The sequence below is a fragment of the Apus apus genome, chromosome 6, assembly GCF_020740795.1.
Source record: "Apus apus isolate bApuApu2 chromosome 6, bApuApu2.pri.cur, whole genome shotgun sequence".
Classification (NCBI taxonomy): Eukaryota; Metazoa; Chordata; class Aves; order Apodiformes; family Apodidae; genus Apus; species Apus apus.
Window position 1 is genome coordinate 16454058 of NC_067287.1, and position 24468 is coordinate 16478525.

General features: G+C 53.2%; 2 protein-coding genes across 9 annotated transcripts; both read left to right on the top strand.

Moving 5' to 3' along the window:
- The first annotated feature begins 79 nt into the window (after positions 1-79).
- Positions 80-13702, top strand: CNOT9 (CCR4-NOT transcription complex subunit 9). Of its 2 annotated transcripts, XM_051623299.1 has the most exons (9): positions 102-190; positions 883-1032; positions 4349-4528; positions 5584-5699; positions 6854-6963; positions 7732-7841; positions 8735-8833; positions 11221-11312; positions 11993-13702. In XM_051623299.1, the coding sequence occupies exons 2-9, from the start codon at positions 991-993 to the stop codon at positions 12159-12161; spliced, it is 918 nt and encodes a 305-aa protein (XP_051479259.1). In that variant the 5' UTR covers positions 102-190; positions 883-990; the 3' UTR covers positions 12162-13702. The 2 variants fall into 2 exon arrangements, with proteins under 2 accessions (XP_051479261.1, XP_051479259.1); XM_051623301.1 differs by lacking the exon at positions 883-1032 and having other exon boundaries at positions 80-190.
- Positions 13703-13848: 146 nt separating this feature from the next.
- Positions 13849-24335, top strand: PLCD4 (phospholipase C delta 4). 7 transcript variants are annotated; one of them, XM_051623941.1, is made up of 17 exons: positions 14468-14620; positions 17300-17352; positions 17692-17850; positions 18298-18526; positions 18757-18886; positions 19206-19286; positions 19365-19437; positions 19835-20036; positions 20356-20500; positions 20941-21093; positions 21449-21589; positions 21952-22108; positions 22508-22624; positions 22885-23063; positions 23206-23341; positions 23435-23584; positions 23713-24335. In XM_051623941.1, exons 2-17 carry the CDS (start codon positions 17328-17330, stop codon positions 23817-23819), a joined length of 2184 nt encoding a protein of 727 aa, XP_051479901.1. In that variant the 5' UTR covers positions 14468-14620; positions 17300-17327; the 3' UTR covers positions 23820-24335. The 7 variants fall into 7 exon arrangements, with proteins under 7 accessions (XP_051479900.1, XP_051479901.1, XP_051479903.1 ...); XM_051623940.1 differs by lacking the exon at positions 14468-14620 and adding an exon at positions 13849-13871 and having other exon boundaries at positions 19206-19437; XM_051623943.1 differs by having other exon boundaries at positions 19206-19437; positions 22030-22108.
- Positions 24336-24468: the final 133 nt, after the last annotated feature.

Sequence of the window (24468 nt, forward strand, 5' to 3'; positions counted from 1 at the left end):
ACGCCGCGCGCCGCGCGTGCGCCCTCTCACGTCAGCGCCGCGGCGCCTTCCCGGCGGGCCCCGCGCGCCGCCCCGCCCGTCCCGGCGTCCCTTGCGGCGCGGCGAGCGGCGCGCGCGGGCGGGGCGGATGGCGGCGGCGGCCTGAGGGGCCCGGGCGGCGCGCGCCATGCACAGCCTGGGCACGGCCGCGGTGAGGCCCGGGGGGGCGGGCGGGGCGGGGCGGGGGCCGAGACCGAGACCCAGACCGAGACCCCGTGGCGCGGGTCGCGCTCGCAGCTGCGATCGGACGTTTCCCCTGGGCCGCCCGCCGCGGGGGGGCTTCGGGCCCCGGTGGAGGGGGCGGCGGGAGCCCCTCGTTAACCGGGGGGCGCTGGGCGAGCGCTCCGAGCTGCAGCTGCTGCCCTGGGGGCTCCCCGGGGCAGCCCGGCCTTGCCCGGCCGGCTGCCCGGCCCTGCTCCCGCCGCGCAGCGCCCGGAGCTGCTCCCCTTCCTGCCCCCCGGCCCGGGCGCCTCCTGCGTGCCCGGCCGCGGCCTCCCCCCCCTCCCTCCCTCCTCCGGGGAGCTCTTTTGCTCCTGGCTGTGCCCGCAGAGGGGAAGAGGAGGGAGTGGGAAGTTCCACAGGGCGGCGGGAAGTCACGATCTCTGCCTGCTCCTCCTTCCCCCCTCCCCGGTGCCTGGCAGCGCTGCCCGCCGCTGCTGCAGCCCCTCCTGCCCTTCGGGAAGGGGCTGCGGCGGCCTGGGCTGCCCGGTGTTCCGGCCGGAGGGAGTGGAATGGTTCCTTGGCCTGCCTGGAGTGGAAAATGGAAGCTGAGTTTGAATGGTGTGGTGGTTGTGTCTTATCTCCCATCCGAGTGGGTTTGTGTTTCCGTTTTTGCTTCTCCAGATGCACGTTCACCACGTGTGTAGCACTTCCTAGAGCTGTTTGATTCTTCGCTCTGTGTTGGGTTTGGGATGTGCTGCTGGCAAGACCAGCAGTTAGAGCTGTTTTCAGATGATTAGCTCAAGATCTGCTTGGACTGACGAGCCAAGAAGAGTGAGTAAAGTACTTATGAGCAGGAATTAAGAGAACTTTTAGAGTCTTCCCTCTTTGGTTATGTGCTCATGACTTTAAATTGGTTCCTGCAGTGCTGGTGAGTATTTCTGATTTCAAGTGATGTCTTCCAGAGCATAAAAGAGTGTGTGAGATCATAATAAACTCTCTTAACCAGTATTAACTTGTTGGTAGCAACGTAATTCCTAGGTGCTTGTAGAAAGGCTTGAGGGGCAGTTGTGTCTCCCATTATTCCTCTAGCAGTGTTCTAGTCACTTCTCTATAAAAGGATTTTTTTTTTAAAGATACATTTTAACAAAATAATCTGTTTCAGGAATATGAATCAGTTTTATTTTGGCACTCATTTGAATGTATATTTAATTTATATATAATTCACACCCCCTGGTATTTCTGTATGGAAATGTTTCCTACCACAGTCAGTGTGCTTAGACCAAAGGTGACAGGGAAGGGTGATTGGCTCTGGGGATGTGCTTGGGAGCTGCAGTAAACAGCATTACCTCTTTGTAGGGTCAGGAATCCCTTTGGGTGTTGTGAATGCTGCTATGATAAATACATGGTAAGCAGAGCACAGGGCTTGATACAGTGATGCTGGTGGCAGGTGACTTCAGACCTGAAGCCAGCGTAACGTGCTGAAGGCTCCAGAACAGGCTAAACCAAATTAGTGTAGCTCTAATTAGCAGTAACGCATTGAAAGCCCAACTCAGACCTGCTAATTCACTGCTATTGAAGTTCAAAGTTAGTCTTGGTATGTTTGAGTTGGTGTTCTGTCAAAATAGTTTTAAAAGTACGTGCATGCAGCCAGGCAATATTCTGCTTTTGTTGACCTGTACTTTCACCAGTGAGCCTAGTAGCAGCTGGTCAGTTAGGAAGAGAAAACCAGTTACCTAAATCCAGTTTGTTAGGTGTTTGTTGGAGATGTAATCAGGCATGGATGTTGGAGGTGATGCTGTTTCTTTTGAGGAAGGTGTTAGAAGATCTTTAATGAGGGAAAGGTGGCTAGTTTGTGCTGTTGTTGAGGTACTGTTGTTAACTTTTGCTCTCCCTGTGTGCAAAAGAGAGCCTGCCTGGCAGGGTTCTGGCTTGGAGCTTGCAGGATTTGTGCCCTCAAGGTTCCCCAGAATTTTAGGTTTTAAAGGGAGAAGGGGGAGCAACAATAAGGTAAGAAATTAGGAACCAGTGTGTCTTTGAGTTTAACCTGAGAGGGGCAACTGTGGGGCCTGTAAAAAGCGGTTGGTTCTGGCTAAGACAGATATTGGACATCATAAACTTAATTGTGTGGAAAATCTACTTAGTGTTCCCTAGGGATCACAAGCACATGATTGTGCTTTTAAAGGGTCGATGTATTTAAGCTTACAGGAACTGAAACTTCCAATGAGTCTAGAAAAATAGATGGAAGCTTTAGATAACACAATTATAACAACATTACTGCTACACTGCTTGTCACTCTGCTGTCTGAAATGAAAACAAATGAGCTGTGTTCATTCTCTCTTTGTGAGCTCTGCTGGAATTGCATTCCCAGCTGTGAGAGCACAATAAATTTGTCAGGATTACTAATTCAGTCTGAGGTTCTGGAAAAATAAATAAAAATAGAGTAGACAAAAGAGGATAGAAGGAAAGATGAACAGCTGGAAAGGTATTTGAGCCCTAGAATATAGGGACTGATAACAGCACATGTATAGGCATTTAAGTTAAATAATACGATGGAAGTGGTTGGAGGAAAGAGAAATCCTACAGCTGAGGGAAGAATCTTTTTGGACATGACTATGGATATAATATGTGCGTGGACAGAGGAGGGAAACATTTGCAGAAACAGAGACAGAAAGCTCTGGAGGTGTCTGCTGAAGGTTAAGAAGTCTCCCTCATCCCTCTGGCAGCTCTGGGAACCTGCCTCTGGCACATGGTTTCAGATGTGATTCCAGCCACTTTCGTTTCCTGAACTCCCTTGTATTCTCCTCCGTGCCTGGCTGATGAGCTGCTTGGGAGTAGTGTTGCTGCCAGGGCATTACAGGCAGCACTCCTCTGTGGTGGTAAGAGTTTTAGTCTGGGTTTAAAAAAAAAAGAAATACAGTCTGTTCTCTTCCCAGCCATGGTTGCTGTGCACGTGGGGTTACAGAGCTGGCTGCTAGCTTGGGAGCAGCAGTGTAGGAACAAGGCTGTGCTTTGAGTAGTAAACACTGCAGCAGGATGTTTGAATAGGTTCAGAACTGTCTTTTGGAAGTGTTCATGCAGGAGATTTTAATGCTGATGTTTGTTTTTCTCAAAATTTTGGTTTGGAATCATCAAACTGTTTACTTATGAAGCCTGCTGAGCGTTTGTTTGCACCTCAAGTACTTGCGCCAGCAGAGGCATGAGACAAACTTTCCTTGAAAAACAGACACCTTGCTCTCTACACAGAAGTTACCCTACAATTCCACAGCCCATGTTTCTCTTCCCTTCCTTCCCAGCCCTCCCTCTTTTTTTTCTTTTTTTTTTTCTTGAAAACTTGTTATCCTCGATTCTGTTCTTTCTCTGATGTTCCAAGAAAGGCAGAAGAGAAATCCTCCATTTCTCACAAGTAGCAGAAAATGTGCCTTGACCATGAATCCAGACGTGCCCTCCTCTGGGTTTATTTTGAAAAGGAATTTTTGCACAGAATTGGTCTTGATAAATTCCCTTTTGGTTCCATGCATGTAAACAAGATATATGGGATGAATATGAGATGTCTCTAACAGCAGATATTACTGGCTATGGATGTTGTCATGCTGACATTGGAGGAGTGAGAACTTTCCCAGTGTTTGTATGAATATTTTTCTCATGTACATTGTGTGAATCCCATTGCCAGGTTCCAGCGTCATGGACGTTTTTGGAGCAAAAAGGTAGCATCTGCCTTACATTGAATTTTTGGAAGCTTGCATTTGAAGCATGAAATGAATGGTTGCTAAATGCGGAATGAGCAAATTATAGCTGTCTAAGAAATGTGTGGCCTCCCCAGGAGCTCTGCTGGCACAGACAAGCAGCAGCGTGGCTCTCTTGTACTGCTGAGTGAAGTTACAAGGTCCTACTTGACAAGCAGATTAAGAGATACGGTCCTAATGAGTCAGGCCAGAAAGTAAAACGTTTGTGTTTTAAATAGGTGAAATAATAAGACTAATTTAAGGCATACAGCCATATTCAGAGCATCTTACTGCAGCTTTATTTCCTTCCTCCCCCAGTCAGGAGTTTCTTGAGCACTTTCTTGCTTATCTGCCAGGTTTTGGGAAAGGTTTGGGTGAGGCTTGGGTCAAATGCTTGCACTGAAGTTTTCTTGTCTCCCTCCCAGCCTGTGCCAACAGCGCTGGCTCAGGTTGACCGTGAAAAGATCTACCAGTGGATCAATGAGCTGTCCAGCCCAGAGACACGGGAGAATGCACTGCTGGAGCTGAGCAAGAAGCGCGAGTCTGTGCCTGACCTTGCCCCGATGCTGTGGCACTCGTTCGGCACGATCGCAGCACTCCTTCAGGTGGGTCGAACCATCTTCATCCCCTGATGCAGCACCAGCACATTGCAGAGCTTATGCATCTGTCCATGGGGCAGATCTGGGAGGCACTGGTGGAGTTATGGCTGTTGCTGGGAGTATGATGTGTGTTGGGTCATGTAGTGAGGGAAGCTCGTTTGCCATTAATCATTGCTAGCTAGGCGATGTGTGCAGACACTGTAGGATTTCTAATCAGACAGCTTACATAGCTGGGAAGGGAACAGACAAGTTCTTGGGTGTATGAGCTCCCTCTGGATCATGTTCTGCTTATTTTCCTACAATGTCATAGCTGAGTCCCAAGTCTTACTCCTAAGGTCTCTGGTTTGATCTGTTACGCATGAACTTGAGCACTCCCTGGTCAGAAGGTTGCCCTTGCAGGGAGCCTGCTGGAAGGTCAAAATGGGAGTGCTGCTCACTGCTCCATAGATCCTTGCCAGGGAATGTACCTGCATTTCATGTGAAACCAAGCTGCTCAGCTTGCTCTGGGCAAACTACAGCTGATGACTGGCTATCTCTCATCTAGTCATTTATTTTGAAGAAGGAAAGAAAGGAGTGCAGGATTGACGATGCTACTGTTCTCAGAGTGGCTGGGAAATAAGTGAAGAAAATTAGATGGGAGTTATAGCTGGAAGCAGGCAGATTGCTGAATCAGATTTCTGTCCCTCAGCTGCTTCCCTGCATTGAGTTAGCAGAGTACCAGCAGCTACAGTATGAATAGAGTGGCTGTGCTCTGCTTCTAAACACAGGAACAGCACTCCTTCTCCATCTGGAAGCTCAAAACAAAGCAGTCCCTACAATAGTGAAGAGCCAGGAAATGAAATTAACCCTTTTTACTGAAATGAAGGTTTAAATGCATTCCTGTGACTACTCGTTAAATGGACTCTTGCACAATCAGCGTGGTGGCTGCCATGTAACTTCAAAGTGGTGATTGGTGAAAGAAGACTGTCATCTCCTGTCACAGTTCCTTGCTGGCCAAGTGCTTTGTTGCAGCTTTCTGATGTTTTTCTCCTTCCACTTTTCTTCCACCTGTTCATTTTTAGGAAATTGTAAATATTTATCCCTCAATCAACCCTCCAACTTTGACAGCCCATCAGTCCAACAGAGTCTGCAATGCTTTAGCTCTGCTGCAGTGTGTTGCTTCACATCCTGAAACAAGGTGAGTGTTTCCAAGTGCCTGAGTGTCCCAAGGTGTTGATGTTGGCAGCTCAGCTTGATTCCAGAAGAACATGAGCTCCTTTTTTTTTTTTTTTTTTAACCAAGAGAAGTGAAACAGAGGACAGAGCTAGAAGATAGGCAGCTGCCTGCTCCTTTCACTTGTTTGCAGGGATTATCAGGATGACAGCTTTATGGTGGCCCTAAATGCATTGCATTCCCTGGATCATCCTGAGATCCTGCAGATTCCCAAAACATTGGGTTGTGGCAGCTCTTGGGACCTCAGCCAGAGATAAGGGTGCCTTTGTGCTGAGCGCTGTGTGCAAGATCCTTGTTTCAATGAGCTTACAGTTATTTAGACCAGCTGCCCAAAGGGTGGAATGAACAGGACTGTCCTTCCCAGAGACCCTGTGTGGCAAGGGAGCAGTAGCAGAGCCACATCTGGAGTCCTTGCCCAGTACCTGACTTCAGGTTTTCTCAATCTGTGTCCAGCCTGTGTCAGCAGGGAGAAAGATGATGTTGTTTCAGCTAAAATGAATGTTATACATCACACACCTTTACATTTGAAGTTTGAAAACTGAAAACAGAGGAAGGGTGTTGGGTGATTGTGCAAGAGAGCTTCCCTCTGCTAGCAGAGCAATCTCCAGGCTTCTCTCTGCAGTCTGTTTTTCACCATTGTCAGAAGGTGGTGTGAGGAGTCTTGGGAAAGGTGACTGCACATTTAAACTGTGGTAATACCTAGAGATCAGCCAGTTTGGATTTCTGTCATGCAGAGTCTTTGCACATGCACTGTGGCTGACTGTCCCTGTCCATGGGAGCCTGCAAGGTGAAATTCAACAGGGAATATACAAAGCAGAGGGTCTGGTTGGTGGGAAGAGGTAATAAAAAGAAAGGCACGTGCTGTGTTCCTGGGCAGCTGGAAGCAGTGATGCGGGTAACTGGCAGTTTGGGTGTTAGGTTTAGTGCTGTGCCCAGTGTAGAATTTACTTCATGTTTCCACCAGAGAACTGTTACCCTCTTCTGAGGAGCAGAAGCTGAAGAGCAGCAGCAATGGTGTCTGTCAGGGATAGTCTGAGGCTTTGCATAGTACCACTGAATTGTGTGCTTGCTTTTGTTTTTTTACTTGCCTCTTACGTGGATGTTCTCCCTTTCCTACAGGTCAGCTTTTCTGGCAGCTCATATCCCTCTCTTCCTGTACCCCTTCTTGCACACAGTGAGCAAGACACGTCCGTTTGAGTATCTGCGCCTCACCAGCCTCGGAGTGATCGGTAAGCAGCCAGACTGCTGCTGGAGTGCTGGTTCCTTATCAAGTTGGATGCAGTTCATGATACGGGTGTAGAGACCTGCATGACCCAAATCAGGGTCTCTTTTTATTGGGATCTTCTGAGTCGTGTAGGAGTAGTAAGAGGAGCTACTCCTTTTCTGTCAGTTGTGGAGGCAGTTTCCTCTTAGTGTGTAGAAACTGGGTTTTTCACTAAGAAAACAATGAAATCTGGGTGCCTTGCCAAAAATATTTCCTGTGAGTAGAAACACCTGCAGGTTTGTTGTGCCTTCACCCCCAGCCCAGCCAGCTAGACACTGGAATAGGTGGGTGCAGACTAGGCTTTCTTTGGGTTTTTGTCATTGATTAACTTGGGTGTATTTGGCATATCTTTTCATTATCCTGTTTTGTTCTTTTATTCTTCTTTGTTCCTAAAACATTTCTCTCTCAATGCCTAAAGTGAGAGGGTCTTAAAATGCATTTTTTCTTTCTAGAGATTGCTATGGGTGGCATGATCCTCTTGTGTTTGAGAGAGCCAAGAATCCATCCCCTTTCTGAAAAGCCAACAACCCCCAAACCCAGCTTGATTACTTTTATGCTGCCAAAACAATTTCTTCCCCAGCCACATGCTGCAACATGTTTAGGAACACAATTGCTGTGTCTGCCATTCAGTCTTAATGATTTCTGGGGAGGGGAGAGCACAGCCTCTTTGAAAGGTGAGGTTTTTGGAAACAATTTGTCATTTGTTTATGTATGTTTTTGTTTTTTCTTCAAGGGGCCTTGGTGAAAACTGATGAGCAAGAAGTGATAAATTTCTTATTGACTACAGAAATTATCCCCCTGTGCTTACGCATTATGGAATCTGGCAGTGAACTCTCCAAAACGGTACTGGCTCTTTTTGTCTTAAGACTTGCTGTTGTTTATCTCTGACTGACCAGGCAGCCAGTAACCTGCAGAGCTGGATTGTGTCGTGTTGCAAATGCTGGGGCAACTCTGGGTGGAATTTTTATCTCCTCAAAAAGCAAACAAACCAAAACCACCAAACTAAGCTGGAGTTCCTGAGCTCAGTACTGCAGAGTAACTTTCAGAGTGGAGCTGGATCAGCTTTTCTTGGCCTGAGAGAACAAATGTTGCAGCTTCACAGTGCAGAGGTTGGGTGGCAGATGATGGTGGGAATGTTCACCGACCTGGACCAGCTTGTTGTCTGCTCTGATCAGGGATCTCTTTCCCCCATGAACTCAGATGTGTGGTCAGGCTGGTCTGATGACTCAGGTAGACTTGCCACAGGTCTTAGTCTGTGTGTGCTTCTCTGGTGAAATCTGCTGACATAGCTGGCTGAGGTCCTTCCTGGAAGTCACTTGTCTTGTGATGAATCGGTAACACTCAAGATGAAAACCGAAACCAGCTTGCCCTCTAGGTGGCAGGGCCAAGGGACAGATCCATCTCCTACTTGATCTGTGACCAGAGTAGTGTGGACATAACCCTGAGGCGGTCCTGTTCAGCCCAGCAGCAGTTGCTGCCTTATGCAACCTGCATCCAGTCGTTTTGTACACGTGGCTTTGTGTATATCTCTTTTCTTTAGCCAGAGATGTCAAGCATTGTGTAGTGTCCTGCATTTTCTTTTTGCTTTAATCTTCCACTGAGTAAAGCATTTGCTGCCTGCTGAAAGGCCTTTCTGCTCTGAAGAGTGCATTGAAAAGAACACAATACAAAGGCTGTCCTTTTCAGGATAGTTAAGTTGTTTATATGTTTTCCTTCCTGCTTTCTTCCAATTCTAGGTTGCTACATTTATTCTTCAGAAAATCCTTCTGGATGACACAGGGCTGGCATACATCTGTCAGACTTACGAGCGGTTTTCCCATGTTGCCATGATACTGGTAAGATGATTTGTTTCCTCTCTTTAAAAAAAGAGAAAATTGTGCTCTAGCAGCCAGCTTCTTCAGCAGGTACTTTGCTGCTCTGGCTGGAGCACAGGATGAGGGAGGCAAATCGTTCTTGCAGCACTGTAGTTCTCCACTTGTGTGTGTTTCCTTTGTATATTTTTGGTTTGCCTGTCAGGACAACGTATATTATTTGTTATATAGTAAGTCCACAAGGTAAACCTAGTAAACATCTCCAGAGAAGACAGTTTTCAGGCTTGTTTGTTGGATGTGAATTGATTTAACTTTATGTAATAATCATCACATGGTTCACACAGTTCATGCTATGGTTCAGTTTCCCACCTCTGTCTCCCTCAACAGGTTGAAAGAGCAACAGGTTGAGCGAAGGACTAGGAGCAGGGCAAGCATGTATGATGCTTGTCCTCGTAACAGTGTCCCAGCTGCCAGCTATTTCCAGCTTTGGATTTCTGGGGCCAGTTGTGGGTTTTCTATGCAATAACCTCCAGTGTGTGTCCTGTTCTTCCCTTGAACCCATTTAAACTTTTTTTGTGCCTACAGTGTCCTTTACCAAGGAGTTTCACGAGTTTCCTTTTAGGTGTCTGGAATGTCAACCTCATTTTTTTTTTCTTCTTTGAACCTGGATCCTTCTAGCTGCTGGTTATGGTCCTAATTCTTGTGTTGGAACACAGAGAGGGCAGACAATTTTTGTCTTACCCTGTCCTCTGTGAAAGAGAAGTTTGGGTACTTGTAATTTGTTCATCCCAGGAGTAATAGCCCTGACTTGAGCTTTGTTATCATTGAGCTTGCCCCGGAATAGTTATTATTGTGCTTTTGTGTTTGGTTGGTTGCTTGCTTTTTAAAGAGCAGTCTCAGGAGAAGAAAATGCAGCATTAAGTTAAGCACTCTGCAATGCTTGTTCTGTGCCTAAATGTTGGTGCTTTCAGTGGGAATATTTGTTTATTTGCTCAAATGTAAAGAAAATGTTACTTCTGAGTTGATGTCTGTAATATCCAATGTGACATTATGTTTTGCATTCAAGAAAAGAATCCTCTTTGATGAAAGTACGTCTGGCTCAGGGGCAAAGTGAAAGATACAGCTAGAAACCCTGGGGCAGGGGAGGGAAGGAGATCAAGGAGAGGAATCTGTGGTTGGGAAGGGTATGAACGCAGAAGGATGTGCGTGTGTAAAGCTGTGTTAGCATAGAAGAAATCCTAGCCATGGTATAATCCCACCATGGAGTGAAGCACTGACATGATTAATATTACACAGTGCTATGGAGAAAGGTGAACATAAACGTTTCTGTTTTCTATTTGAAAAATCAGGATTGTGTACTCTTGTCTCATAAGGGTGATGGTTTATTTCCTAAAGATGTTAAACAAGTATTAGAGGTGCTTTTAGAAGAGCAAGTTAGTATTTTATCTCCAGGAGCTCTCTGGCTTGTTCTTTATTTTGGAGAAATATTGGTATCCTGGGGAATTGCTGGGAACAGGAAGCTTGCAAAATGACAGATGAGAGGGACCTACTGTTTGCTAACTGCCTGAATATCCAAATACAGGTGAATTTGGTTTATGAGGAAAACTGTTAGGGCTCGCCTTTGTGGTTTTACAGGGAAAAAAAACAACTTGTGAGCAGATCTGATGGATTCCTAAATATGAGGAAGCAGACTGTTAAACTCCTCCAAAGCAGGCACATGAAGGCATTCACATGTTTTGCTAGGCTGGGTGCATTCAGAGGTGCAATCATGTGTAATGACCTACGGAGTGTGAGAAATAGAAGCTGGGCCAAAGAGATCTGCTTCCCAGTAATGGGTTAATTGTGGATGTAGCAGAAAGAAACAAGTCTTGGGTACATGATAAGACCAGTTCTGGATCTTACTATAGGTGGTGTGGGAGAGCCCAGTGCTTCTGTGGGGCTTCCCAGGCTATTGTTAACATTTTTAAAGGGTGTTGACATTAAGGCAGTGTAGATGAGAACAGGGAGTGTTGCAGAGCTTAGGAACACACCTCATGGGGTGACTCAGCCTGAGCTTATCAAAGTGTTTGAGTTACGTTCACCTTCTTCCACAAGGAGGAAACACCAGGTTCTCTTTAATCTAGTCGAGAGTTGGACCACTAAGCAGTCCAGGGGAGGTAAAAACCAAATAGAGATGAGACAAATCTTTCCTCAAACTGCTGGGAGAATCCTTTCTAAGTTGCAAGTAGCTGCTCTTCTCAAAGACATCTTGGCAAGAAGAGTGCCAGACTCCATGCATGGGTGTATAGATTAAAGGCTGTGGTCTGTGGGAAGCCAGAGGGAGCAATTTAATGGTCTTTACCAGTCTCTGCTGATTGTGAAGCTGTTCTTACCAAGACTTTTAACTGGTGGCACTGGCCTCTGTCAAACAGGGTAAAATGGTCCTGCAGCTCTCCAAGGAGCCATCGGCACGGCTACTGAAGCATGTTGTCCGCTGCTACCTTCGCCTTTCTGATAACCCCAGGTAAACATTTTAGGAGTTTGGGCAGGGGCTTCTCCCATTCCCTTGGAAGTGCAGTTCTTCTCCATAGTGCCCACTCGGGAAGAGTCAAGGTTCCTTGTCTGTCTTTATGTCAGCCTTAGCTCAGTGTGGAAAATGTTTTTATTTGTATTTTATTACTAATCCCAGGAGCTTTTATGGCACGCGTGAGAAGCAGTGGCTTTCTGGGGCTTGTACAGATCCAAGCTGTCCAGATTACAGCTGCCTGAGCTCAAATGTGGCTTGAAGTAGGTAGGGAGGGACTGAGGTGGAAGCTATGCTATGTTCCCTCTCTTCTGCTTCATGTGGGCAGTTAGCAGTAGAAATCGATGAAGCTCAGGTGAGGAAATAGAAACTGATGTCAAGCTGATCAGTAGCTCTGCCCAAGGCCGCTGGATATGTATTTGTTGCCTAAGCCTCCCGTGGCATTGCAGTGCTCTTGACTGATGAGTGTCAGGGCACAGGGGTTGGCTTGGTGAGGTCTAGCATGAGGGATGGGAGCTGTGCTGGCTGGCTGAGCTGTGATGCTCTGCTTGGAGCTTTCCTTGGCTGGCCCTGCTAGGGAGACCCCCAGGCAAAGCAGTATTGTGTCTCCAGTGGGGTTTGCTCCCCTCCTGCCCCTGTGAGTTTATTTGTTGGGCCCTGTTTCTTGTCTCTTGATGTAGGGCACGTGAAGCTCTCAGGCAGTGCCTTCCTGACCAACTGAAGGACACCACCTTCGCCCAGGTCCTGAAGGATGACACCACCACAAAGCGCTGGCTGGCTCAGCTTGTCAAGAACCTGCAAGAGGGTCAAGTCACTGACCCACGGGGCATCCCTCTTCCTCCACAGTGACTGCTGGGGAAAGTGGGGGACAGGGGAAGAAACAGCTCAGGTTTACAAAGAACCAGGAACAGGTGACCTCTTCTGCAACAAACTGGGCGCGCCAGCTGGCTGCCGGCCTGTCGGACCATCCCACCCAGCCAAAGGGCTGCTCTGTAGCAATGCAGCATGCCTCTGGGGATCACAGCACCAGCAAATGCTGATACTACAGCTTAAAAAAACCCACAAAAGATCAATAAAAACAATCTGTAAAGATCCCCATCTCTCCTGGAGGCTTGGCTGGCATCTCCCCCACTGCCAGCCAGGGGCTAGTGCAGATGTCAGCTCTTCCAGCTAGCTCAGCCTCTGCCCAAGCGGTGTGTGACATGAGAGGTGCACGCCATGTCCCTCCAGTTCCGTGTCACTTCTTGTTTACATGTTGGTTTAGATGGGTGAGCTAAGTAAAAGCCAATCCAGTAGTTTTATCCCCTGTTAAGACTGCTGCTCAGCAGCAGGTAGCCCAGGGACAGCTTTTTTCCCTGCCAGCACATCCTTGCTCCTGGCTCTGCTTCCAGCTGGCACAGCAAGCTTCTCCCTTCCCTTTGGCATGGAGGCAGTGGCTGGAGCGGGGCCACCGTGGTGCTTGCACCAAGAGGAGGGATGGATTACTTGCCATGATCCCACACGTCATAAGCTTGCTTCCCGGGGCTCTGGGGGAGGAGAAGACAGCGGGACTGGCTCTTGTGCTGTAAATAGTGCACTCCTGCAGCTAACCAGTGGCTGGAGACTGATGTGTGCCGGCCTCCCATCTAGCCTAGCTGTTGCTCAGCTGGTGAAATGGAGTTCAGTGTTAGGGAACCTGCCTTGTGCTGGGCAGGCCACAGACTGACGATCCCCTGCTGCAATCCCACTGGGAGCGACATCCTGCAGGCTCCAGGTACACTGGCTTCTGTGCCCGCTGCTGCCTGCCAGGCGCCTCTCAGTCCTGGCCCCCTCCCTCTCCCCCCTCCTCCAGCATATCTCTGCCAGCCGAGTGCATCCATTTCAGCTTTCAAACCTCCCTCGGCGTCTGCCTCGGCCCCACCGCAATCAAACTGGACCAGCAGCCGCTTACCTGCCTTCCCAGCGCCAAGGGGTTAGTGGGGCTGCCGCCAGCCCTCAGAAACGGCCCAGGAGCTCCCGGGCTCTGCTGCAGCAGAGCCCGTGCTGCCTGCTCTTGGCTGCAGGCAAGCCTGGGCAGCTACTCGATTTCTCCCCCCTCCTCGAGTAGACCATTTTGCTGATCATCTGCAGTGTTGTGCCAACTGTGTCTTAAATCCCATCTCTCCCTTCCCTCCTCCCCTCGCAGCCTTGCGTAACAAGGGCAGAGCACAGCCTCTTCCTTGCTCCTGGGGTCCCGTTTTATAACCATTGCCTTTTCCCTCCCCTTCACCCTGACCTTGACAGGGTCTGAAAATGCTTCTGTTTGTTGGGTTTTTTTTGTTGTTTTGGTTTTGTTTGGTTGTTGGTTGTTTTTTGTTGTTTTTTTTTTGTAAGTTCAGATTAATAAATAATAAAACCCCAGCTAGCACAGATTGATCCCAGTCTGGTCTCTTGGGGAGGGCAAGCGGTGAGGAGGGGATTTACTACAGGCAGGAGGAAGGGGGGTTGTGCCAGCTTGGGGCTGTGAGCTGGAGAGAGTGCGTGGCCTTTCTCAGTGGGAGCTGGCTGCATCCCTGTGGCACCACATCTCTCCTGGAACAGGTAATGCAGAGGGGCTTTGGGGAGGAGGTGCTGCTCTGTCTTGCTTTGCAGGAAGGCAGCGAGTGTTCTCTGAGTGGAGCCTTTGTGCAGTGTGTTTGTGTTGCCCTACCTGTCCTGGGCTCCAGATCTGTTGGAGCAGAGCATTCGTGAACCAGCTTGGATCCCTGTGGTGGTTTTGCCTCAGGATCACAGAATGGTTTGGGTTGGAAGGGACCTTAAAGACCATCTAGTTCCAATCCCCCTGCCATAGGCAGGGACACCTCTCACTGAACCAGGTTGCTGAAACTAAGTCCTGCATCTCTCAACTGGATGATCCTGGTCCGGGAAGTGCCTGTGGACCACCTTGTCCTGAGTAGGGGACAGCGGCCCTCTGTGTGCCACATCGAGGGGAAGGTCAAGCTGTGCAGGGTGAAGGCGGCTCGGGGGAGGAACAGGCTCTAGCAGAGGCTGGGAATGGGGGCTGAGCCCCAAACGACGGGCACCGTGGGGTCCTCTAGCCCCGCAATCCGCCGCGCCCGGCCCGTCCTCCCCCCCGTCCCCCCCAGCCTCCCTCGGGAGCGGCGTGACCTTAATCCGAGGCGACCTTGAGAGGCGGCGGCTGCGGGGCGTGCGAGGGCCGGGGGCTCCCGGCGGGGCGGGGGTCCGGGGGCGGGCTTGCCGCTCTGCTGCTGCCGATGGGCGGGCAGCCCGGGCAGCCCCGGCCCCGTGCGGCCACAAGCGGTGGAGCACCGGCGGAACTGCAGGGCACGGTACGGGAGGGCACCGGAGAGCGGGTACGGGGCTGGGAGCCAAGTGCTTCCTCCGGGGATCCAGGCGTCCTGCGGGGGGAAGAGGGGCGGTGGGACGGGCTGCGACCCCCGGACTTGGGCAGCACCGTCCCAGAGGCAGCTGCAGGGGGAGGGTCGGGGGGGAGAGTGCCGGCGGTTTTGTCTCCTCTGCTTTAACGTGTCACCTCCCCAGAGTCCCGCACCCCCTGGGTTGTGCTGCCCCATCCCGGAACCCCTTGTGTGACCCCCTTCCCCAGCCCCTCTGACCCCGGTAGCTGCCGGCAGGCAGCTGCGCCCGTCAGGCTCCATTCCCGGGCGCTGCAGCATGTCCTGGGGCAGGTGGGAAGGTTGTGGTGGGCACTGGGGCAGAGCAGAGCCCCGGGACAGTGGCAGGCTGTGTGCACACCGGGACAGCAGGAGGGTGGCACGGATACCCCCACGGTGGCATTTGATTCTGCCTGGGGACTGCGCTGGAGCAGCTATGTAGAACTAACACCCTCTGACCCTCCAGCTCTGCTTGGGGACTGTCAACTGCGGGAGAGAAGCTTCAGTGGCTCAGCCTGTGCTGGAGGAGCTGGGGCTGTCCCTGGAGGAGGCAGCTGCTCTGCGGGAAGCCCTGGGGTTGGGTTTTTCCATCCCCTGGCTTCTGTCCTGCTCCCTTTGACAGCGTGACTCAGATGAGGGTGAGGGGGCTGCGTGCCAGGCTGTGGCGGGCTCAGGGCATCTCTCACACCTTGGGGTGAACCAAACAGATCTGTCCTTGCATCCACACTCCCAGAATCTTCCCTGTGCTGGAAGAGATCACCTTTTTGCTGTGTGCAGAGGGAAGGCACAGCTTCATATGGCTGGGGCAGGCATGGGCATGCTTGGACCTCGCCAGGAGCCTGCAAGGGCTGGCACTGGGACAGATCAATTTAGCTCCAAAATCTCAGCACGTTTATGGACCTGGGGGCTGCAACCAGCTCCCTTGAATGCTGCCTCCTTGTACACATGTGTGGCAGGGTGCACAGAGGACAGCCCCAACAGTGGCACCAAGCCCATCCCTGTCCCAGGGTAATGTCTCTCTCCACTCCTCCAGCCTCAGTTCCTCTCCCTTCCCACGGGCTTCTCAAAATCATCCCCTTCTCTATCCACTCACCTGGTGCGTCACAGGGGCATGGGGGCAGGTGGGCACCTGGCACTGTGACCCTGCAAAGTGGCAATGCTGGGCTGGGTGCTGCCAGGATGGTGCAGACAGATGGTTTACTGGGGTTGTCGCCCCACTGGTTCCTTGCAGGCCATGGGGTGCAGGAGGGACGAGAGCATGCTGGGGGAAGGCACAGGGTTGTGTAATCCAGCAGGCATGAAGGCACCCCCGCTGCGGGGCCTGAGAGGAATGATGGTGCCACCTTCCTTTTTGTGAGTGTGGGCACCCTGAGCCCTGGGCTGGTAGATCGATGTCCCCCAGCACAGCAGATGCAGGCAGGGTTCAGGCACTGGCAGTGAGTCCTTGTGGTCCAAGCCCTGCAAGAAGGGCAGGTGCTGGGAATGCACAGCCCTGGTGTTGGCCACTGCTGGCATTTGCTCTGTGACTCCAGCAAACCACAAAGTTCCCAAAAGCGTGGGCAGGCATTCTCCACTTGCCCTGGGGAGAGCTGAACGGCCACTGCCAGCCCCACACCTGGCATGTCCCACAGGAGCAAGGCCACAGCCCCAGCCAGTCCTGTGCTGGGGTCTGTGCTGGCCATCCCTACACCAAGCAGGGGACAGCCACCGTCTGGCCCCTGAGCCTGCCAGGGTCTGGCAGCGGGTCTTGGCAGCTGCCTGCATGCTGACAGCACCAGCTATTCCCAGTCCTGCACTGCCAGTGCCTGTGCTGAGTCAGGGGCCTGGGACACAGCTGTCAGCCCTGTGCCCCAGCACAGAGTTCTTAGTCCCCAGAGATCCCCAGGTCCCCTCCTGCACCCAAATCCCAGCCCACCAACTGCAGCATCTGCTCCTCGAAGGCCCAGCTCCAGCAGCTGGGTGAAAGCCACATCCAGCGATTTGTCAGTCTAATTAAAGCCTTAACAGCCTAATCAGAGCCATACAGTAAGTCCAGTTGTATTTATAGTCCCACTCGCCGCAGTGTGCTCCCTGTACGGCTGCCAGTGTGATTGCAGCTCACATTGCCCAGAAAGAAGGGGATTGTGGAGCTGAGGGTCCTGCTCTGAGTCCCTTTCCTTGCATCTCACAGCCTTGGCTCTCTTACTTCCAAATTTGCTGGTTGGGGGTCATTTCCCAGGTCGTGGGGGCTGTTCCTGGGCACCCCCAGGGCAGTTTTTTCCAGCTCCCAGGGCTGTTTATGCCATGGGAGCAGTGACCTGGGAGCAGCAGGGGCTCCGGTATCTGCTGGGCTCTGGGGCAGCTGCACTCCCAAGTTTTTCTGTTTTCCTCCAACATCTTTTGAGCTCTGGCTTCCCGGTAACACACATTAATATTTCATGAGCACGGCGGGTGAACTCGACACTTAAGGAAGGCAGTGACCCAGCAGGAGACAGGCGCAGGTGCACTCGCACACAGGCAGCGGCACACGCACCTTGCACATCTGTGAGGACGGCCAGAGCCCATCTGGTAGGACACAGGCACAGTGAGGGGGCCCGGCCCTGCTCCCCTCAGCTGCCCTCTCTCTTCTCTTCCCAGCAACCACCAGCCTGGAGGAGGCAGAGCCATGGCATCGCTGCTGTGCAACGCCCGTGAGTGGCCCAGCGGATGGGAGGTGCAGGGCAGGGCACTGGGCCATCTGGATTTATGCCAGGGCTAATCTGGCCCATGGGTTGAGCTTGCCTTACTGCATTCTGGAGCATCCCTATCCCAGGGTGGCCCCTGGGATTCGGCCTTGGCAGCACAAAGGGTGGATGGGAAGGGTTGATGGGGATTTACCTTCTGCCCGTTTTGGGGAGTTTGGGTTCTATCCCTCCTCCATCCCAAATCAAGGGACCATGTGGTGTCCCCAGGGGTGGGAGGGAACAAGGTAGCAGGGTGCAGTGCCCGAATGTCCCTGGTCTCAGTGATGCAGCCCACACTGCTCCCAGGCATCCAGCTCACGGACACACTGGAGCAGATGCAGCAAGGGACGCTGATGCGCAAAGTCAAGTCCAAGAACTGGAAGAAGCAGCGCTACTTCAAGCTACAGGATGACTGCATGACCATCTGGTACCAGTCCAAGAGGACAGGCAAAATTGAGTCTGCCTGTGAGTACTGACTGGGGGCCATCAGTAGGGTTCAGAGTGAACAGCAATCTGATTATTTGGAGATTCTTGGGGCCATGTTTGCAAAGGGTGTTGGGACATTCAAATGAGGCTCTGTGTGTGCTTTGTGTGTGCGCTTCTCATCCACATTTCTCCATGAAGTGGGACCCATGGGTCACAAGAACTGAGTAAAAATTGTTGCTGTTACAAGCAGAAGGTCTGGCATGCCAGTGGAAGAGTAGGTAGGCAGAGGTGGAGAGGGATGAGTAGCTCAATGGATGGATGGATAACACCATGGGTGGGTGGGTGGATGGACAGATGATAACTCTGTGGGTGGATGGGTCTTTGAGTGGAAAGAGGGTTGGCTGGAAGGACAGATGCCTGTGGGCAGTGCCCCCTGCCCTGTGGTCCTTGTCCCACACAGACAGGCCTCCCTTCCCTCTGCCCCAGTCTCCATCAGCGACGTGGAGACGGTGCGGGAAGGGCACCAGTCTGAGGTGCTGCAGAGCCTGGCTGAGGAGTTCCCCCCCGAGCGCTGCTTCACCATTGTCTTCTATGGCCGCCGGGGAAACCTGGACCTCATTGCTGGCTCAGCAGAGGAGGCACAGTGCTGGATCCAGGGCCTGCGCCAGCTCATTGAGGTGGCCACCAGCATGGACCAAAGGGAGAAGATAGACCAATATCCTTCCTACGAGCACCACATTGCCCTTCACACCCACATCTCCTGCCATTCCCCAGGCCCTATGTCTCCAGTCTTGCCCCAGTATGTGCTTAGCTCTTCTGAATCTCACCATCTGCATCAGGGCAGGAAGAGCCCATAGAAAGAGGAATAGAGGCCTTCTGATGCTTCCCAGTTCCATCTATCTTAGCCAAGTCCTTTCCCTTAACATCTGCCCTGGTTCCTCGCACATGGATTCGTGACTGGTTCCAAAAAGCTGACAAGAATAAGGATGGACGCATGAACTTCAAGGAGGTGCAGCGTCTCCTCAAGATGATGAATGTGGACATGAACGAGGATCATGCCCTGCGGCTCTTCCAGGTAAGCATTGCAGCTGAGGGTCTGCAGTGGCTGGGAAAGGGCTGGAGGGCCTGGAACAAGCTGCACAATATCTCCCTGCAGAAGGATGTGGTCACTGTCTTCCATCTGTCCATCCATCCATGTAATGATCCATCTATCCATCTGTCCCTCCACCTGTTTGTCCGTCTTTTCACCCATGGACCTATCCATCTATCTGTCTACCCTACCATCCCTGCCTCTGTGGCCTCCCCTAAGGGTGGGCAAATCACCACATGGACCTATGGGGAGGCCGGGGCACCCTGTTTTGCTCCAACTGGGCACTGAGCAACCTCCCTTGCAGGATGCTGACAAGTCAGAGTCAGGAACACTGGAAGGAGAGGAGTTTGTGCTCTTCTACAAGGCCCTGACACAGCGTGAGGAGGTGCTGAGCCTCTTCCAGGACTTCTCTGAGGATGGGAAAAAGCTGACGTTGCTGGAGCTGGTGGATTTTCTGCGGCAGGAGCAGTTGGAGGACACGGGCACAGAGGAGTTGGCCATGGAGCTCATCGACAAGTATGAGCCATCGGAGACAGGTGAGAGCCAGCCCAGACCATCAGCTGTGCTCTGCGTGTGGGGAGGGAGCTGAGACCCAAAGCCCCACCATGGAGACACCTGCAGCCCCATCCTGCTGCGGGTGGGCACAGGGGAGTGGTGTGATCTGGGTGCAGTTCCCTTTTTTTTTTTTTTGTAAATGCCTGGACCATTTGGGTGGAGGTGGTTGACCAGTCATGAGGTGTAATCTCTCGCTTTGAGGTTTGCTGCTGACCTCACCAAGGCTGCTGCCCTGGGGCATCTTTCCCTGTGCCCCAGCCTCAGCCAGCAGCTGTACCCACCAGATGGGGGATGCTGGGAGCCACCAGCAGCCCCATTTACCCCATCCTTTCCCCTCGGGGTCCTTGGCTGTTGCTGAGTCTTCCCCTCTGCCTGCAGCCCGGGCTCGCCATGTGCTGAGTGCTGACGGGTTCCTCATGTACCTCTGCTCCCCGGAGGGCTCCATCTTCAACCCCCATCACCGGGAGCTGTGGCAGGACATGACTCAGCCACTCTGCCACTACTTCATCTCCTCTTCCCACAACACCTACCTGATAGAGGACCAGATCCGGGGCCAGAGCAGCATCGAGGGCTACATCAGGTAAAGGGGCTGCTCCATCCCAGCTGCCCTCCAGCACCCTCCTGCAGCACTGCAATGTCCTGGGAAGCTCCATGGGGCAATCCCAGAAGCTCCTTTGTCTTCTCCATGGTCCAGCACCCCTGTGGCCATGTGATGTGGTGTCCAGCAAGGAGGTCCATTGTGGGGATGCCGAGCCCAGCTCTTCCTGCCCTGCATACAGCCACCTGTCCACTCTTGATTCTTGTCCCCTGGTCCCTGCAGGGGTGACACCCACAGGAAAGGGCAGGGGACTGGTGACTTTGGTGGGCATGAGATCTCAGGGGTGACCACTCACCCATAGGGCTCTGAAACGGGGCTGCCGGTGTCTGGAGGTGGATTGCTGGGATGGGCCAAATGGAGAGCCCATGGTGTACCACGGCCACACCTTCACCTCCAAGATCCCTTTCCGGGAGGTGGTGAGCACCCTGGAGAAGTATGCCTTCAAGGTAGGATACCCTTCCCTGAGTGCTGGCTGTCATGGGGGGGACAAGGCTGTGATTTGGGGTGGTGATGAGTCTCTGGAAGGCTAGAGGTGTTGAGGCTTACACAGGTGGTGCTGCAAGTCTGACCCCACTGCAGGTGAGGAGGGTGGTTGTGTTCCCTCCTGGGGGACAGCACCGGGTTATCTGATCCACAGCTCTGCACTGTGCTGTGCCAGGGCCAGGGGCTCATGCTGGCATGATCTGCCCGGGGTGCAGGGATGAGATGGGACCTGGGAGATGCAGGGGTGAGATGGAATTGGGGGAATGCTGGGGGACTGGAAGGGTATGAAGGTCTCGGGGGGATACAAGGATAAAATGGCTCCATCCTGGCACTGATCATGCTGGTGCAAAGCCCTTGTGAGAGCTCCTCAAGCCCACAAAGAGTTGTGCACATTGTTTTCCAGACCTCAGACTACCCGGTCATCCTGTCCCTGGAGAACCACTGCAGCATGGAGCAGCAGGAGGTCCTGGCCCAGCAGCTTAAGGCTATCCTGGGCGAAAAACTCCTCACCACCACCACCGACGGGCGGGTCCCCACCCAGCTCCCATCCCCAGAGGTAGAGACAGAGCATGGCTGCACTGGGCATTGCTGTCCTGCCTGGGAGTGGGGTGAGAAGGTGGCTCTGCTGTCCAGCGGAAAAGCCACCCATGTCCCACCATCGTTCCACTCTGCTGGAGCACTTGAAGACCCTGGGGACACTGTGTACTCGTGATCACAGGGGTCCCAAAGCAGTTGTCTCCTGATGCCCTGCAGACCCAGACAGTGGGGCAGAGCCCTCCTGCCCCAACCTCTGGGTGCTGAAGGGAGCTGGTGGTGCTTACCTCCAACAGCATGGGGGCCTGGGGAACAGCAAGTGCAATGGAGGAGATGGGCATCCCAAGGTGCCTACCTGTCCATCTCCAACCCCACAGGAACTGAAGCACAAGATCCTGCTGAAGGGGAAGAAGATCGGGCGGCTGGAGGACACGCTGGATGGGCCTGGGGATGAGGCACCTGATGTGTCCGACGATGACAATGGGGCAGAGGTGGAGGAGGAGAGGCGGAGGGCAAAGGTGGGTGGCCTGGGCTGGGGACCAGCTGTGAGCACTGAGCCCCTGGACACAGCTATGGGCTGTGGTGACATCCTAGTGCCGAGGGGAGAGGCAGAGACTAGAGGGGCATCACCCGGCAGAGGGGACAGCTCTTTCTGCCCTTGGCCATGCCAGCCCCCTTTTTGCACAGTGTCCCTGTGGTGGCAATATGTTGGGGCCTCCTGCCTGCTTCGTTCCTGGCAGGAAGGCTGCCCACGGTAGGGATCATCCAACCCCCAGCACCCTCCAGCTGCTTTTGGCTGTCCTGGGCTCTACAGCCCCCATTCTGGGTGAGTGCTGGGGGATGGCGCTGCCATCAGGAGGGACACAACTCTGCCTTGCAGAAGGACAAGGAGAGCCTGGCACAGGCACTGTCTGACTGCGTCATCTACTGCAAAAGTGTGTCCTTCCGGGGCTTTCAGGAGGCTCGCAGCCATTCCCGACCCTCTGAGATCTCCTCCCTGTCTGAAGCCAAGGCCAGGAAGCTCATCCGGGATATGGGTGAGGTGGAGAGGGCAGTGGCACTAGGGGACTGGGCCCCGGTGGAGGGGACAAGCAGCTTCCTTGGGTGTAGGGCTAGAACCTTCAGACACTGGGGTTCCTTCCCTGTCCAGGAGAAAGGGGGTCCAGCAGGGCTGTACCCTGGGATTCGGCTCTGGTGGGTGAGAGGAAGGTTATTGGCTTAAAAAAGAAGGCAGGACATCTGGGTTCCTGGGAGGGGAGAGGAGTGAGAATTGGTGGGTGAATGTATGGGTGGGTGGGTGGATGTATGGGTGGGTAGATGGGTGGAGTATGGATGGTTGGATGGATGAAAGGATGTATGGATAGGCAGCACATGTTGTAGGTGGCTGTGCAGCCCCAGGAATGACCCCTCAAGTGGCCTTCATGCTCCATCCCCAGGGAATGATTTTGTCCGCCACAATACCTGGCAGCTGACACGCGTCTACCCCAGCGGAATGCGAACAGACTCCTCCAACTACAGCCCCCAGGAGATGTGGAATGTGGGGTGCCAGATCGGTATGGCTCAGGGGTATCAGCGCTGTGGGCTGGGGAGATGACTTGCGTCCTGTGCCAAATGGCACTGTCAACACCTGTGTTGGTGCCAGCTACCACCCCAGCTGGCACCAGGTCTGGCTGCAGGCTCTTGCCCTGCACTGGGAACCTGAGGGTGCCTTGTCCCCTGTGTGGCTCCGCATCTCTGGCCATGGGGACAGGCTGGTTCTCAGGTCCAAACGGCACAGTCTCCAAGCAGCCCTAAACCTACTCCCTTCCCCCAGTGGCCCTGAACTTCCAGACCGCTGGCATGGAGATGGACCTGTGTGATGGGCTCTTCAGCCAGAATGGCCGCTGCGGCTATGTGCTCAAACCACCCTTCATGAGGGACAAAGACACTCTCTTCAACCCCAGTGACCCTGACAGCCGGGAGGGTCCTGGCCCCACCACTCTGACAATCCAGGTATGGGCCTGAGGAGAGACTCTGGGGAGCTGTAACTGTTCTGTGGCTCTGTTGGTCCCAGCTGAGTGGGGACACTGCAGAGCTGAACAGGTTCCCTGCAGATGGGTTCAGCTGCTCCCCAGCTCACTGCCCCTTCCTGCAGGTGATCAGTGGGCAGCAGCTGCCGAAAGTGGCCAACAGCAAGGACGGAGCCATCATTGACCCACTGGTGCGTGTGGAGATCCACGGGGTCCCTGCTGACCAGGCGCACCAGGAGACCAAGCACATTGAGAACAATGGTGAGCTCCACTGTGGTACTGGGGACCCTGCTGCACCCAGGCAGCTCATCCCTGCCCTCCCTCATTCTCCCAGCACCAACTCTCCATTCCCAGGGTTTAACCCCCGCTGGGATGAGATGCTCCAGTTCCAGCTCCATGTACCCGAGCTGGCTCTTGTCCGCTTTGTGGTGGAAGATTACGACAAGACCTCCAGGAATGACTTTGTGGGCCAGTTCACCTTAGCCTTCACTAACATCAAACCCGGTGAGCAGCTGCTGCCCGGTGGTGGTGGTGGGTCAGGGCAGCCCCACAGGTGTGTCTGGGTTCAGCTAGGTGCTAGAGAGCAGGGCAGGGGGCAGCCATCAGCTAGAGCCTTGCTGTCCCCCCTGCAGGCTACCGCCACATCCATCTCCTCTCCAAGGACGGCACCAGCATCCCACCCTCTTCGCTCTTCGTCCACATCCGCATCACTGAGCCGCCCAGCCCCGAGCAGGACTGAGTCTGTGGGGCAAGCAGGACCTGAATGGAGGCCATAGAGCTGGCCCCGAGCAGCTGGGGCTGTAGAGCCAACCACATTGCCCTCTTGCTGAGCTGTTTGTGTCATCCCTGTGTTGTCATTCTCCGCTGTGCCCCCATTTGCAGTGGCCTCCAGGGGCCGGGAAAAGGCACTGACCTCCCCTTCCCAGGTCTGGGACACTGCCTCCTACACGAGTGTGGGGTCTGCAATGGTACAGCCCACCCTGGCCCACAGGCATGGCTTGGCCATGAGGAGGGGGAGAGATGTTGCACAGCACCCCACAGCCACAGGGGCTGGTCCCCACTGGCCAGGGGAGCAAGGCTGGAGCCAAGCAAACCACAGGGCTGGGCAGAATCGGGAGAAGAGTTGGTTCTCACTGCCCTCAGCCCTGCAGAGTCCTATCACAGCCCCCAAGGCTGCTCCTGGCTGGTGCCCGTTACTAACCCTTGATATGTCCCTCCTCTGTAAACAACTTAATAAATTGTTCAGTGACAGATAGGTTTGGGTCTGGATGCAGTGGCACTGGGGACAGGGATGGAGCTTCTGTTTGTGCTCTCTCCTGGCAGGGGTCTGCCCCATGGCTCATGTAGAGCTCCAAACAGCCCAAAGGAAAAGGATTGAAAGGAGCTCA

What these genes read in the sequence shown, in the direction of transcription:
- CNOT9 (XM_051623299.1), top strand. Translation starts at nt 991, where the DNA reads ATGATTAGCTCAAGATCTGCTTGGACTGACGAGCCAAGAAGA. An exon ending in GCAGTGAACTCTCCAAAACG is followed by an intron (nt 7,842 to 8,734) that starts GTACTGGCTCTT and finishes TTCCAATTCTAG; the next exon opens with GTTGCTACATTTATTCTTCA. An exon ending in CCCATGTTGCCATGATACTG is followed by an intron (nt 8,834 to 11,220) that starts GTAAGATGATTT and finishes TCTGTCAAACAG; the next exon opens with GGTAAAATGGTCCTGCAGCT.
- PLCD4 (XM_051623940.1), top strand. Translation starts at nt 17,328, where the DNA reads ATGGCATCGCTGCTGTGCAACGCCC. An exon ending in ATCGCTGCTGTGCAACGCCC is followed by an intron (nt 17,353 to 17,691) that starts GTGAGTGGCCCA and finishes CACTGCTCCCAG; the next exon opens with GCATCCAGCTCACGGACACA. An exon ending in AGGCAAAATTGAGTCTGCCT is followed by an intron (nt 17,851 to 18,297) that starts GTGAGTACTGAC and finishes CCTCTGCCCCAG; the next exon opens with TCTCCATCAGCGACGTGGAG.